This window comes from Otolemur garnettii, unplaced genomic scaffold (genome assembly GCF_000181295.1).
Source record: "Otolemur garnettii isolate 467f Iridium unplaced genomic scaffold, OtoGar3 scaffold00097, whole genome shotgun sequence".
Taxonomy (NCBI): domain Eukaryota; kingdom Metazoa; phylum Chordata; class Mammalia; order Primates; family Galagidae; genus Otolemur; species Otolemur garnettii.
The window spans coordinates 5,623,789-5,636,261 of NW_003852492.1; the positions used below are offsets into that span (position 1 = coordinate 5,623,789).

At 44.2% G+C, this 12,473-nt stretch overlaps 1 protein-coding gene across 6 annotated transcripts in view; it reads right to left on the reverse strand.

Annotated features, from left to right (window-relative positions):
• Positions 1 to 10,654: 10,654 nt before the first annotated feature.
• OPCML (opioid binding protein/cell adhesion molecule like) overlaps positions 10,655 to 12,473 on the reverse strand; it is a 1,086,020-nt gene continuing 1,084,201 nt past the window's right edge. For 2 of the 6 annotated variants that reach the window (XM_023516769.1, XM_023516770.1), the window contains exon 8: positions 11,152 to 11,252. In XM_023516769.1, the coding sequence (XP_023372537.1) occupies positions 11,152 to 11,252 (101 nt within the window). Of the gene's footprint in view, positions 11,253 to 12,473 lie in introns of all 6 variants that reach the window. The other 4 variants (XM_012808947.1, XM_003795915.2, XM_012808949.1 and 1 more) reach the window with 4 other exon arrangements.

Below are 12,473 nucleotides of genomic sequence, written 5' to 3' on the forward strand. Positions count from 1 at the left end.
TTAGGTGTACGTGGCTGACGCCTTAGCCGGTTGAGCTATAGGCGCCGAGCCAAAAATTGGAACTTTTTTAAAACACCAAGGGACCCAGGACAAATTGTTAGAAAGCAGGACATCTGGTCACCTTACTCAAGCATTCCTTTTTGCTGGCTTCTGGTCTATTAGAGCCTAACTCCTTCAGCCAGCTGTCAACTGAAGAATCTTTAAACCCACCTATATCCTTAAGCCCCCCCCACCTTGAGAGGTCCCACCTTTTCAGTCTAAACCAATGTATGCCTTCCACACTTTTACATATGACTTTACTTGTAATTCCTGTCTCCCTGAAATGCATAAAACCAAACTGTAACCCCACCACAGTGAGTCCATCTGCTCAAGGTTTCATAGGTGTGGCTCAGGCCATGGTTCTCACATTTGGCTCAGGAGAAACTTTTTTGAATTATTTTACAGAGTATGGCTTCTTTTCCACTGACATAGGAATTAAACTCAGTTGTTGTTCTTCTTTTTCTTTTTTTTTTTTTCTTGTAAAGACAAAGTCTCACTTTATCACCCTCAGTAGAGTGCTGTACCGTCACAGCTCACAGCAAACTCCAGCTCCTGGGGTTAGGCAATTCTCTTGCCTCAGCCTCCCAAGTAGCTGAGACTACAGGTGCCCGCCACAACACCCGGCTATTTTTTGTTGCAGTTTGGCCAGGGCCGGGCTGGCGCCCTACCCACTGAGCCACAGGCACCACCCTAAACTCAGTTGTTCTTGACTGGAAAGATCCTAGTGCTTCCCATTGCTTCTGAGACTAGACTTTGATGGCTCTGGGACATTGCTTCTGAGACTAGACTCTGATGCGGCCACTGGGACACAGCCAGACATGATGGCTTCCTGCTCAGCTTCCTCTTCCCCTACTTCTAAGAGAGTCCTCTTGGGATCCTTGGGAAAAATTGAATGGATATCTATATTCTTAAGTCATTCAAATGAAATGCATTCCTCTTAATCATAGGCAGGTTCTCCAGTGCTATTTAGAAGCTTAAGAAGCTTTCTGGAATTGTTTGGAAGCAAGTGAGCATCAAATACATGATAAAAACACAAAGAGGCGTTATATTACCCTGTACATGCAAACACTCAGTGGTCAGCCATGCTAATGTCACTCAGTCAGTAATGGAGGGACAGGGGAAGTGCCAAATCCCCTCGGACAGTGGGACGCCTGCTCCAGTATCCCCCTTTCCTGCTTAAGTCATCACTGACTGCCTAATCAGAGAACTGCTCTCTCTCCTTCCATCACAAGAAGCAATAAAAGCACAGTACCTTTTAAAGACAGAATCAAGGCATGGAGGAAATGGAGGATGAGAAATGAATTGCAGATGGATGATGCAAGGAGCTAGAGTTCCTATGGAACTGCGGTGGGAGGCAGAGGAAGGAAATCAGGCGTCCCTTGAGGATGGCAGAGGATATAATTAGATGACTCAGGAAAACTTTGATGCTGCTTAAACATCTCCACCTGGAGATTCTACGGATGCTTAAAATTGGATGTGTCAAAAACTGGGTGGAACCTCATCATCCCCCTGCGTTTTTGCAATCACAAAAATGGTACCATCTTCCACCCAGTTGGCTGAATTGGAAACCTTGAATATTTTCCACATTCTGCATTTTCCACCATCCCTGGTACCAAGTTCCACCCGTTTAATCTACCCCCCCCCCCCCGCCATCATCCCGGATTGCCTGCTTCTTTTTATTCCTGTTCATCATCACTTACCTGAACTATTTCAATCACCCATAACGTGCTTCCCCCTTGCCAATCTGACCAATGCCCAATTAGTCTACATTGTGGCCCACTTGCTCATTCTAAGTTGCAAGCTTGATCTAGCTACTCTTCTGACTGAGACCTTTCACATCTCCCCATCTCTTTAAGGGCAAGTCTCAACATCTCAGCATGTCCTGTAAAGGTATTTTAGGACCTGGACCTTGCTCTCTAACTTCTAGTAGAAGGTACCCTCTATCGTCACCCCTTTTGGGGGTGATCTGCCCTTGCAGTTTGCTGACCTTGTTATAGTTCTTATGCTTCTGCATGTTCTTCAAGGATGACCCTGCTGGTGCTCACGTCGGTCCTCTCTCTCCCTTTCCTTGGCTCATTTCTTCTGCTCCTTTAAGACTTGGCTCAGATATCCCCTCTTCTGGACGTGTTGGTTGAGGTTCAGTGCCCCCTACTGGGCTGCCTTCGATCACAAGCTACCATGTGTTGTTACACTTTTAAATCTGTGCTGGAACCTTCTTGAAGATAGATACACTGTCTCTGAGTTGATATCATATCTTTGTGCCCTCAGTACTTGTTATGTTTTAGCTGTGCAGTGCAAATTTTTTAGATCACAAATTTTCTACCCTATTTTTTCCCACACTCCTTTACCATTCTACCAAAAACCTTATTGATGCCACTTGCCAACCTGTGTTCTTCAATCATCCAGGACTCAGGAATTTATTGCTCCTTTTTGAACTCCATAAAGAAATTACATGTGAAATAGAATTTTTCATTTTTTTTGTAAAGAACCACAGTTGAAATATACCTTGTACAAGCACAGGCAACTAGGAATATTAAGGAAAGCTGAGAGAAGAATAGGAAAAAAGAAAACTAATGTTTATTTTACAGCTAACTCATAAGGACCAGGTACTGTGCTAAATGCTGTTACTTATTTGAATCTAATAATCCAGTAATTCTCACAGCCAGTCTCCTGAGGTACGTATGATTACCACCATATTATTAGAGATAAGACTTATGTTCAGAGTGGGTAAGAAATTGGTCCCAGGTAATCCAACTGCTAATTTGTGTGGTCAGAATTTAAAAATAAGTTTCCCTAACCTGTATCAGATTATGTATCTGAAGAGGCTGCCTGATCTGAGGACTCAAACTAAATAAAAGAGAATGTGTCTTATAGGAGAGAACGCTTCATGGAGAGGTTGCAAACTGTCCATGTTGTTATCTTTGTAATGAGAGCTGCTGTGAAATACTGACATGCAAATGTGCCAGGCATTTCATCCTAAATTGCAGAGTTTTAGGCAAGACTTATCTGGGGGAGCTCACCCTGGGGATGGAAGGGTCCCATTCAGCAGGTCCACACTGTACCTCTGCCCCCACCATTTGTCTTGGCTGCTGCCATGTTCACGGTCATGGTTTGAGACCCAACAAGAGAGACATGCTCTGTAATCCTGCGTGGGAATGAGCCTTTGCTCTGGCCAGACTTGACATTCTAAATGTTACTTTTTTCTCTCCCAGGGGTCATATGTCAGCTTGATCACCAAGGGCAAAGTGTGGCCATTAGGCCATTTGCAATTTTAACTCATTTAACCCATAATTATTCATTTCATCAATTCTTGAATGTTGAATGTGCATGTCTGTTCTCATATATGTTTTTGTAGTGATGTATCTGTGTATGATGCCCATTTCCTGTGTTAGCTGTTTATATCCCAGCTTTTCATCTCTGGGGGAAGGAAGAGGAAAGCTTCCTCACCATCTCCCTGTATTTGCTCTGTGCTCCTCAGTCATTTTCTCATACCTCTACCATAATACTTGTAATATCTCAGTGTCATTTTTCTTCTTACACAGCAGTTTTCATATCTTAAATGGGAACTCCTTAAAGAGGGCTCCTGACTAAAAGTGATGCATGGATGATGACTAAATGGGGAAAAATACAGAGGGGAAAAAAAATTTCCTAATGACCAGATGAACCTGTTAAAAGCAGGTGGCATCCCTTATAGCTTGAGGGCTTTGTTTCCAAAACTGGTCATAGAGTTGGGCACTCATTACTGCCTTTTAATTTTTTTCGGCGTGAACAAACATTAGACAGCAAACCAAACAGTGGGGAAAAAAGGGGTAGTCGGTAGTTGCCAGCTGAGGTCTCTCCTGTCTGTGTATTCAGTTACTTGTCCCGTTCATCGCATGACTGTGTCCTTTTTAGTGTTAGCAAGATAAACATCAGCATCTGCTCATCTGAGTATTTCCACTCTGCTCCCAATTCTCCGTTCACTTCCTATTTTAATACATCTTGATAGGAACTGATACGCCCTTAATATGTCTCTGAAAGCACTTCTCTATGTGTGTGTTTTGAATAGGGTGTATTTGGGCGGGGTGGGGGGGGGAGATAACAAAAATGCACCCAATTGTTTAGCTGCCATACTTAAGAATAACTAGATAAAGCCTCCCTGGTGGAATAGAGAGATAACAGCAAAGATTTCCATTACTTGAAGTGGGTTGGTAAATAGGAATGTCTGCCACAGGCTAGTTAGAGCACGCCTGGTGGATGGATTGACAGCTGGGGAAAGGACGTATCGTTTAAATAAATAGATGAGGAGCAGTCACAGGAAGGAAGTGCTGCATGAGTCTGTAGCTGGGATAAATGGGGAGATAATATGGGAACGGATGGGTGAGTAGTTAGCTGATGGAAGAATAAATTGGTACATGGATGATGGATGGAGCTGAGTGGCCAGATGGAGTGAAACTGATAGCAGATGGATGGGTGAATGTTGTGGCATGAATAGGAGCAGAAAAGGGTCAGGTGTAGATGGGACGAGGATGATGAAAAAGAAGGGGAAGAGGGAGGCCACAAAAAGGGGAGGAACGCAGGTCATTGAGATGGTTGTGTGAACTGGAAATTTGTTTCCTCGACAAGTAGTGATTTCACAATGAGCCTCAGGAACCTGGGAACTCTCAATCACTGGCCCCCAGATTTGACCTGCCATTTAAATTTACAAAGAACGTGCATCTTGGTCTGCCAAGTTACCCGTGCTTCCTCCCCTGTGAGGGAGTCTGGATCACGAGATGCTGGTATTGGGGCATTAGCCTTTGTCTACAGAAGAAACCCACAAGAATCTAAGCCTCATAATTTTAGCTCAGGGACTTTTCTAGAGAAGTTATCTAGGCTGCAAACATAACTGACATTTAACCCACTTTCTACTGAGTTCCCAGCCCATAATCAATGCCTGTCCTAAGCCTCATTCTGTGACAGTCTAGAGAAATCCAGTGGTTGAAAAATAAACCCAAGTTCGCCAGAGCATTTTGAACTAGCACACACAGAGGGACAGAATTAAATTCACAAGTGATACGGATGAGGACACAAAAGCTCAGAAGGTCAAGTGGCCGTTCAAAGTCCCGTGTGTCTTTAAGGGCAGAACTAGGAAGGCGGCTTTGATATGCAAGGGGTTGGGAGGAAACCGAGTTGTAAGAAAGAAGTTAAAATCCATTTCTTCAGAAAAGCAGATACATGTGTGATGAAGAAAGAGAAGCTGGAGGTTTATTGGATAGAGGAAAATGTTTTAGGAATGGCAGACAGAGGCAGGGAGCTGCTTCTCCGGGGCTCTTCCTCACTCTGTTCTGCGAGAAACCCAGGATGAGTAATGCCCACCCCCAAGTAGAATCTGATGGAATAAATACTGATTTCCTGGCACTTCCTCTTAGGAGTGACTGTCTATTGTCACCACCACATGGTCTCGTACTTACCTTGGTCAAAGTGGCATGGACTTAAGTCGATCTGAGCAGCTAGAACTGCAAGGGAGCAAAATGCCCCAACTGGGCAGTATCTGGTCATTACATTTCTGAAATGTTTCCTCTGATTTTATTTCAGCCTAAGCCAATAAATAATTTAGACATTGCGACTGCAGCTGCAGTTCATATTATTTATAAATAGAATAGATACTTGATATACAGATGTAATACGGAAAATGCTTACCCTGACCTCTCGTGCACACACGTGTCGGGGTTGGGGGCGGGGAAAGACTCTGTTTCCAATTGCATCTACTCCCCGAAGCCTAAAACACACATATGAAAGAAGCGTAGCCTGCTTCATTTTTTTCACTCCTCATTATCCATGAGATCGCCTAATAAACACCCCCCTGAAAGTTACAAATTTCTTTGAACTTTATTGATACACTGCACAGTCACAACCATCTCGTGTTCATCCTGAATTAGAAAAGGTTACAACTACAATGTAACATGCACAAAATTCAGGTAGTATATTCACCCTTAATACAATTATTGACAGAAATCAAGTCTTCACTGATTTTTTTTTTGAAGGAAAAAATAAGAAAATAAAAGAAAAAAGAACTCCAGAAGGCCGACAAAGTCATACTCTTGTGTTACGTGATAAATTTTTAAAGCATTTGAACATAGAATTTTTTTTTTAAGGGTAATTGTGAGAATGGGCACACCCATTGTCTGACACAGCTATAACGGCACCATTGATAAGTCATAATCTTTTTTTTTTTAAATCTAGAGGACTCTGAACTCGACGGATACATTTTTGTACACCCACACATTCCTCACAACTGTACTTTACATGGCACAAAAATTTCTGAAGGATTAAAAACGCTCCCTTTAACTAACATAAGGGCAGCTATTATTACACGTCCTTATCATTGATCTCCTTATAAATCTGCCAAATAATGTAGACTGTAGCCCCAATAGGACGGTAGCGGGTTCCCGATCTTTCTTTCTCCACCCCGTAGTGTGGAACGAACTGTGTGCCTTAAAAAGGGCACCCTTGAAAGAACCAAAAAGAATCTCTTTCCAAATGCTAGAAATTAGGCATAGCTGACTACTTTCAGGATAGAGACAATTGCATCTAATTAAGTCCACTCTGCACTCCTTTGGATTCTGAGTATTCTGCACCTGAAGGCCAAATTGAACCAACTCAGCTATATCTTTCTGACACATCTTTTAATCACAAATCTATTTCTTCCTCCTTTCATTTACTTCTCTTCTCTGAAGTAAGAAGTGAGGGAAATGAGACTGGCATTTTTATTTGTTTGCATTTAGTGATCATGAACAGTTGTCATCACATGGGCTCTTTGCGGAAACGTTGCTTTCCTACTTACACACCTGTGAAGTTTTACTGCCACTGCTCAAATGTATTTGTCTTGGAAGAAAAAGACAGGGAAGCTTTGAATAATAGAAGAGGAGGCAATTGGGGATGAGAGTTTCCAGGAAAAGCACTTGTTTGATGAAAACCAAAGGTTCTTGTTGTTGGTGGGAAGAAAAAAAAATGCGTTTTGCCAAAAAGAAAACTTTAATGATACTTCCCCTTCATTCCAGAGGGATTCTGGTTCTACATAATGCAAAACCAGTTTTTCTTTTTCAGGATCAAACTGGGGAAAGATGACCCTGGCCTCTGATCTCACCTCATCTTAAGCTTCCCCTCATTCTACAACAGGGCTGGTGACAGTCAACCCAAACCGGGCTATTCAATTTCATAGGCACTTCTGATGTGGTGACAGGGATAAGCTCTCTTCAGGATCAACTGCCCAGTTTGGGTTTCTCTGCCCTTTTGATGTAGTAGTTCTTCTGACACAAGTAGAACTTGCCAACTCCTCTTTGTTGAAGGCAAGTTGACTGAATTGATGCAGAAATAGATCCTTAAACTCAGCTTCAGTTTTGAAGTTTCTAGAGTCCCAGAGCATACTTCCTACTCAGGTTTTAAGGACTAACTGCCCAGCATATAAAATGTATCCTCTAATAAGGGGCATGGATTTAGAGGAAAGAGGCCCAGACCTCTTTCTGACACAAAGCCTTACCTTTTCTCCTGTTCAGTAAAACACAATTGCAGCAGACCAGCCAGGCAGGGCTCTCCGTGTAAGACGTGCATGATTTGACAACCATTTCTCCGTATCGGCCCCCTCCCCCCAATTAAACCAAGAATGAGAAAGGATAAACACACTTGTTTAGACTTGCAGATGACTGTATCAGGCACTTGGCATTGAACTTCTGGAAAACAAGCTTGGCCTTCACACTAGCATGTGCATTGGCAATACTTTGGTGGACGTGCATATTAACTTTGTTTGGGGAAGAGGAAGGTTTTCAGAGTCACTGCATAGTTGAACGCCTCTCACCTAGTTGCCCCATAAGCCTTCTTTGGCCTCGTTTCCACGTGGAAAACACACAAAGAGCTTTAGGTTGCTTAGAAGCTTGGTTCCTTTTCTCTCCCTTACCTCCTTAGGACTTTTTCCCACCTCACCCCCACCACCGGTACCCTATAATCCAGCCAGCAGGCCTTATTCATGTACCCGCCATATGCAAAGTTGGAAATGTAAATGTGGATATTGTCTTTAGTAAACATTTGCCGTACTGTTTGCTTTAAAACGTTGGGTAGCAGCTTCGTCACAGAGAGCTATCCCACCAAAGAAACTCAAAAAATGCAGAAGCTGGAATATTGTGAAGAAAAGTCTTTTTCAGGCCCAGTGAGTGCCCCAGTTGCCTTGTGTTTTATTTACTTTATCCTGGACAGTTGAAGATTGACCATACATTCCAATTTCCTTAGAAACTGCTGGAGTAGGTTACCACCAGAGGTACATCCTCAGATCCAGCGCAGGGGGCAGAGAAGAGTTCCATAGTGACCCTGAGACCAGCCTTGTCGGGTCTGAAAAGTTTTAATGATCTTGGCCAAAGGAGAATGGACTCCATCCTTTAGAATAAGTCTTGGAGTAAGAGACAGATACAGCTTGTCCATTTCAAACATTGGGTTCTCCAAGGCTATCCACTGGCCGAGCCTTCCCATGTTTTATTCCTAAGTAACGAATTCATTGTCAGTAGCACGCTCAGATGATATATTTAATTCTCAGACACTGACACCAGCCCAACTCCAGATGCTCAGTGTGGTGACAGATCTGGAACATCAATGCCCGACCTTTATTTCTGATTCTGTGCCCGCTCATCATCATCCCTGGAACTTGGAATCGATACGCTGCCTTTGGCACATCATTTGCGTTCCCAGAATCTGGTTCCTGGCAGCTCACTAGGAAATGCAGATGTCTGTTTACAGCTGGCAAATGTAATATTAATTGCACTCACACCAGCTCTACCTCTGAAGACAGTACTCAGCTGTTTGTATGCTAAGACAGCCTACATTTGTATGCATGTATATATGCGTGTGTGTATATATATATATCTATGTTTACATTTCCCCATTGAGGATGTTTTGTTTAAGTGCCACAGTGGATAGGAACAAAGTGGGCACTGACAATTGGAGATAGAAGGTCAGTTAAGCACTGAAGAAATGGAACTCTATGGAGATCTTGTGTTTTGTTTTGTAGACTGAGGACCTGAAAGGGTTTTCCAACTGAGGCAGGGTCTGTGAGAAAGTCATTGCAGATGCCACGTTCTCGACCTCAGCAGGTCAGCCTCTGCAGTGCACCCTTTCTTTTGAATCCCAGGCACCTTTGCTAGACGAGTCTTTCTCATCCCAGCAGACAAAGCAGCAAGATCAGGGATCCTCTTTTTCTATGCTGGGTCTACTTTGAACATGGGGATTTGGGGACGTTCTTCCCCAAAGCCACTGGAGAAGCAGCCTGCACCAGAGGAGGCTGCGTCACTTCCACGTCCCCCTTCTGTTTGCAGTGTCGTGTTAATCAAGTGCTTGAAAATTAAGTCAGTTGCTCAAGTGCCCTCAGCTCAGAAGAGCTTCCTGAAACAAACACCAGAGTTGTCAATACACCCATCATGTAATTGGCCTCCATAGGCTTTGGCTGGATAGTGTTCAAACAGATTCAACCAGAACTGGAGCAGAGAGGAGACACTCGCTGAAGCCTTCACGCTCAGACGAGTGGACTGTTCACGTTGCAGAGACAGATGTGGATTTTTTCCCTCTTATGTTCTTGTTGGTAAAGAAAGCCAGCCATGGAGTAGGTCCCGTTGCTTCTTGATGTGCACTTTCTTGAAGGGCTAACAGAAGCCTGAGGATTGGTACCTTAGTCCTTCATGTGCGAAAGGAGAATCACTGTGCAAATCAAGACTTTTCCAGGGCTGATCTGCTTCTCAAGATGTTTTAGAAAATGTAGTCTCTTCTGGGAACAGTGAGTGACTGATCATTAGATTGCTGCTTTGGTCCATCTGTTAGCATCTGCCTTGGGTGGATAGGATACCAGATCTTAGAGTCCATGACACAGGGTATTGCTCTTTTGTGTTGCGAGCCTATGAGATCATTGGCTTTCACATGAGATGTTGATAGGCAATTATGAAGATGCCAATATCTGCTGATGTGGAGAAGAAGTGAATGTGGTGAGATAGACACAGGATGATTCGAGATTAACATGGTGATGAATTAATAGTAGTGGGAACAGAAATAGAAAGAAATGTTAGACAATTACATTGATAGATTGATAAATGGGGTAAATAGATTGCTGGAGAGGACGACAGGTGGGTAGATCATTGGATGGAGAGATAAATCAGACAATTGAGTAGATGGATAACCGTATGATTACTTTGATAGATAGCTTGATAAAACCTAAATAAATCAGCTGTCTATCAATCACTTCTATGAGGTGACTCGCATTTTTTAAAAAGAAAAGTGCTATGCTGTGAATATCTCTTCCTTTTTTTCAGTGATTTAATTTTTAAAGTTTTTGTTCTGGGTTGCGTGCACGGACCCCAACCTCTAATCCAGCGGTTCTCAGCCTGTGGGTCGCGACCCCTTTTTAACAATGAAAATACGTTGCGGCTTTAGGAAGGTTAAGAACCACTGCTCTAATCCCTGTACCTGGTAAAAGAAATGAATAGGGCAGAATGGCTACAGAAATGGCAAAATCACCTAACTGTATCTGTATCTGTATGAGATAGGGAGATGCCGAGATCGCCTCCAAGAAAGAAAAGACGTGAACCCTAATGGACTTAGGTCATAGTAATAAACATTGGAAGGGATCTGTACATTGTAATCAGGAAAATGACCCAAAGCTGGACAGACACAGATGGTAGGACACTGGACTGTGACTCTGGCTGTGTAGTACGTTATGAGTCAGGGTGTGTCTTTAGGGTGTTTGTCATGAGGCACATTTTTGGCCCAAATGGAACTTCATGTTGTGGTGTGTATGTGTGGGGAGGGTGGTGGTGATGATGACAGGGAGAGGCGCAGAGGAAAGGGAAGGGCCAAGGTAGCAGAAGAGATCTCATTTTTGGACACACCAATGAATGATTATCCTACACGTGGTAGAACCCTGCCCACCCCTCCCCCCAACCCCACTCATTCAAACCGGGAATCAAACGCAAATAAACACAAAAAGAAAAAGGAAAAAGAAATCACTAAGAATAACAGAAACAAATAAAAAGAAGCCCAAACTGGTTTGCCCTCCGCAGTGCAGATAAAAGTCTGTGATATGGAGAAGCAGGCGTTGCTCAGAGGACCTACGATTTCTTATCAAAACTTGATGAAGAAGTGGGCAAAGAGGGTCCCTGATAGCCAGAGACAAGCCAGTGCTCTAGAGGCCGAGTTTACACCATCAATGACTGCTCCAGGCCCTGTGTAGGGGGAAAGAGAGACAGAGCCATTAGCATGTGCCCTTGGAACCCCAGACTTCTCCCTTGACAAGCAGATACCAGACAAGCTTCCCAGAGAGCATTCCCCCGCTCCCACCCTCTCCAACCCCTTAAGTCTTGACACATGGAAAAGGCCCATCGGGAGTATTTATAGAGATTCAAAGAGGCAAGTCATTAGGATGCCTTGACCAACAGCCTGAGGGCAGTCAGTTAGCTCCACAGGTTAGAGCAGCAGGCAGGGCTCAGTGCAGTGTTGTCCCTAACAGTGCTCTGTTCTTGGAGATAGCGTCCAGCACAGACAGGGCTGAGTGGGGAGAGGGTAGGCATGGCAGGAGGAGAGGGTCCAGAGGAGGAGAAGCAGGTGCAGGGGAAGTAGGGGAAAGGGATGGAGCCGTTGTGTGTGCAGCAGAAGTCCAACTGTCATGTGGCCCTGTCCATCCTCAGGATGTGTTCTTTTGGGCAGAGAGGGAGCTGGAGAAGGATGAACAAGCATCCTCAAAAATTTCCAAGACTGCCCTTGGGCTTACCCAGCAGTCAGTGGTGCCTCTCCCAAGGCCACAGGGTGGGTTTGGCATTCCCAGCACAGACTGCCACGTGGTGATTTGGCTTTAAGGGGCTCTCCCTTTATTTTTTCTTGCTTCTTCTCACTCCCTGGCCTTTCCCCACATCTCCATAAGTCATTCAAGTTCTAATGGGAAATTAGAACACAGAATCACAGGTGCCGACCCTTCCTCCGCATCTTCTGTGCCTCAGGAAGACTGAGTGATGTGGGACTGTCCTAGCTTTTTCTTTGGGCCCACGGTTGGTGTATTTTACTCAGTCTCTGCGCCCCACCATCAACTTCATTAGTGAATGCTTAGGGCGGTAAGCAAGACCAGCAGGTAGCAAGCAAATGTTTTCAGGGAAAGCAAAAACGAAGTAGTGCCAGGGGATTAAAGCCAGCAGGAGACATTTCTGTAGGACCAGTGACAAAGGGGAGGAGACACAGACAAGACAGCACGCCTCTTCTATGGTCTCAAGCCAGGACTTCACAGCCTCTGTCAGAAGCTAATTGGCCAACTGGAAACCAGCCTGAGTCCTGCAGGGAGCAGAGGTGCCGAGAGCCTCCCTGGACAGGATCAGTTCCTTTGGGTTGCCTGTCAACCTTACAGCAAGCTTCATGCTTTGCCTAGAAAGGGACTAATAGGAATGTTTTGCTTTGGG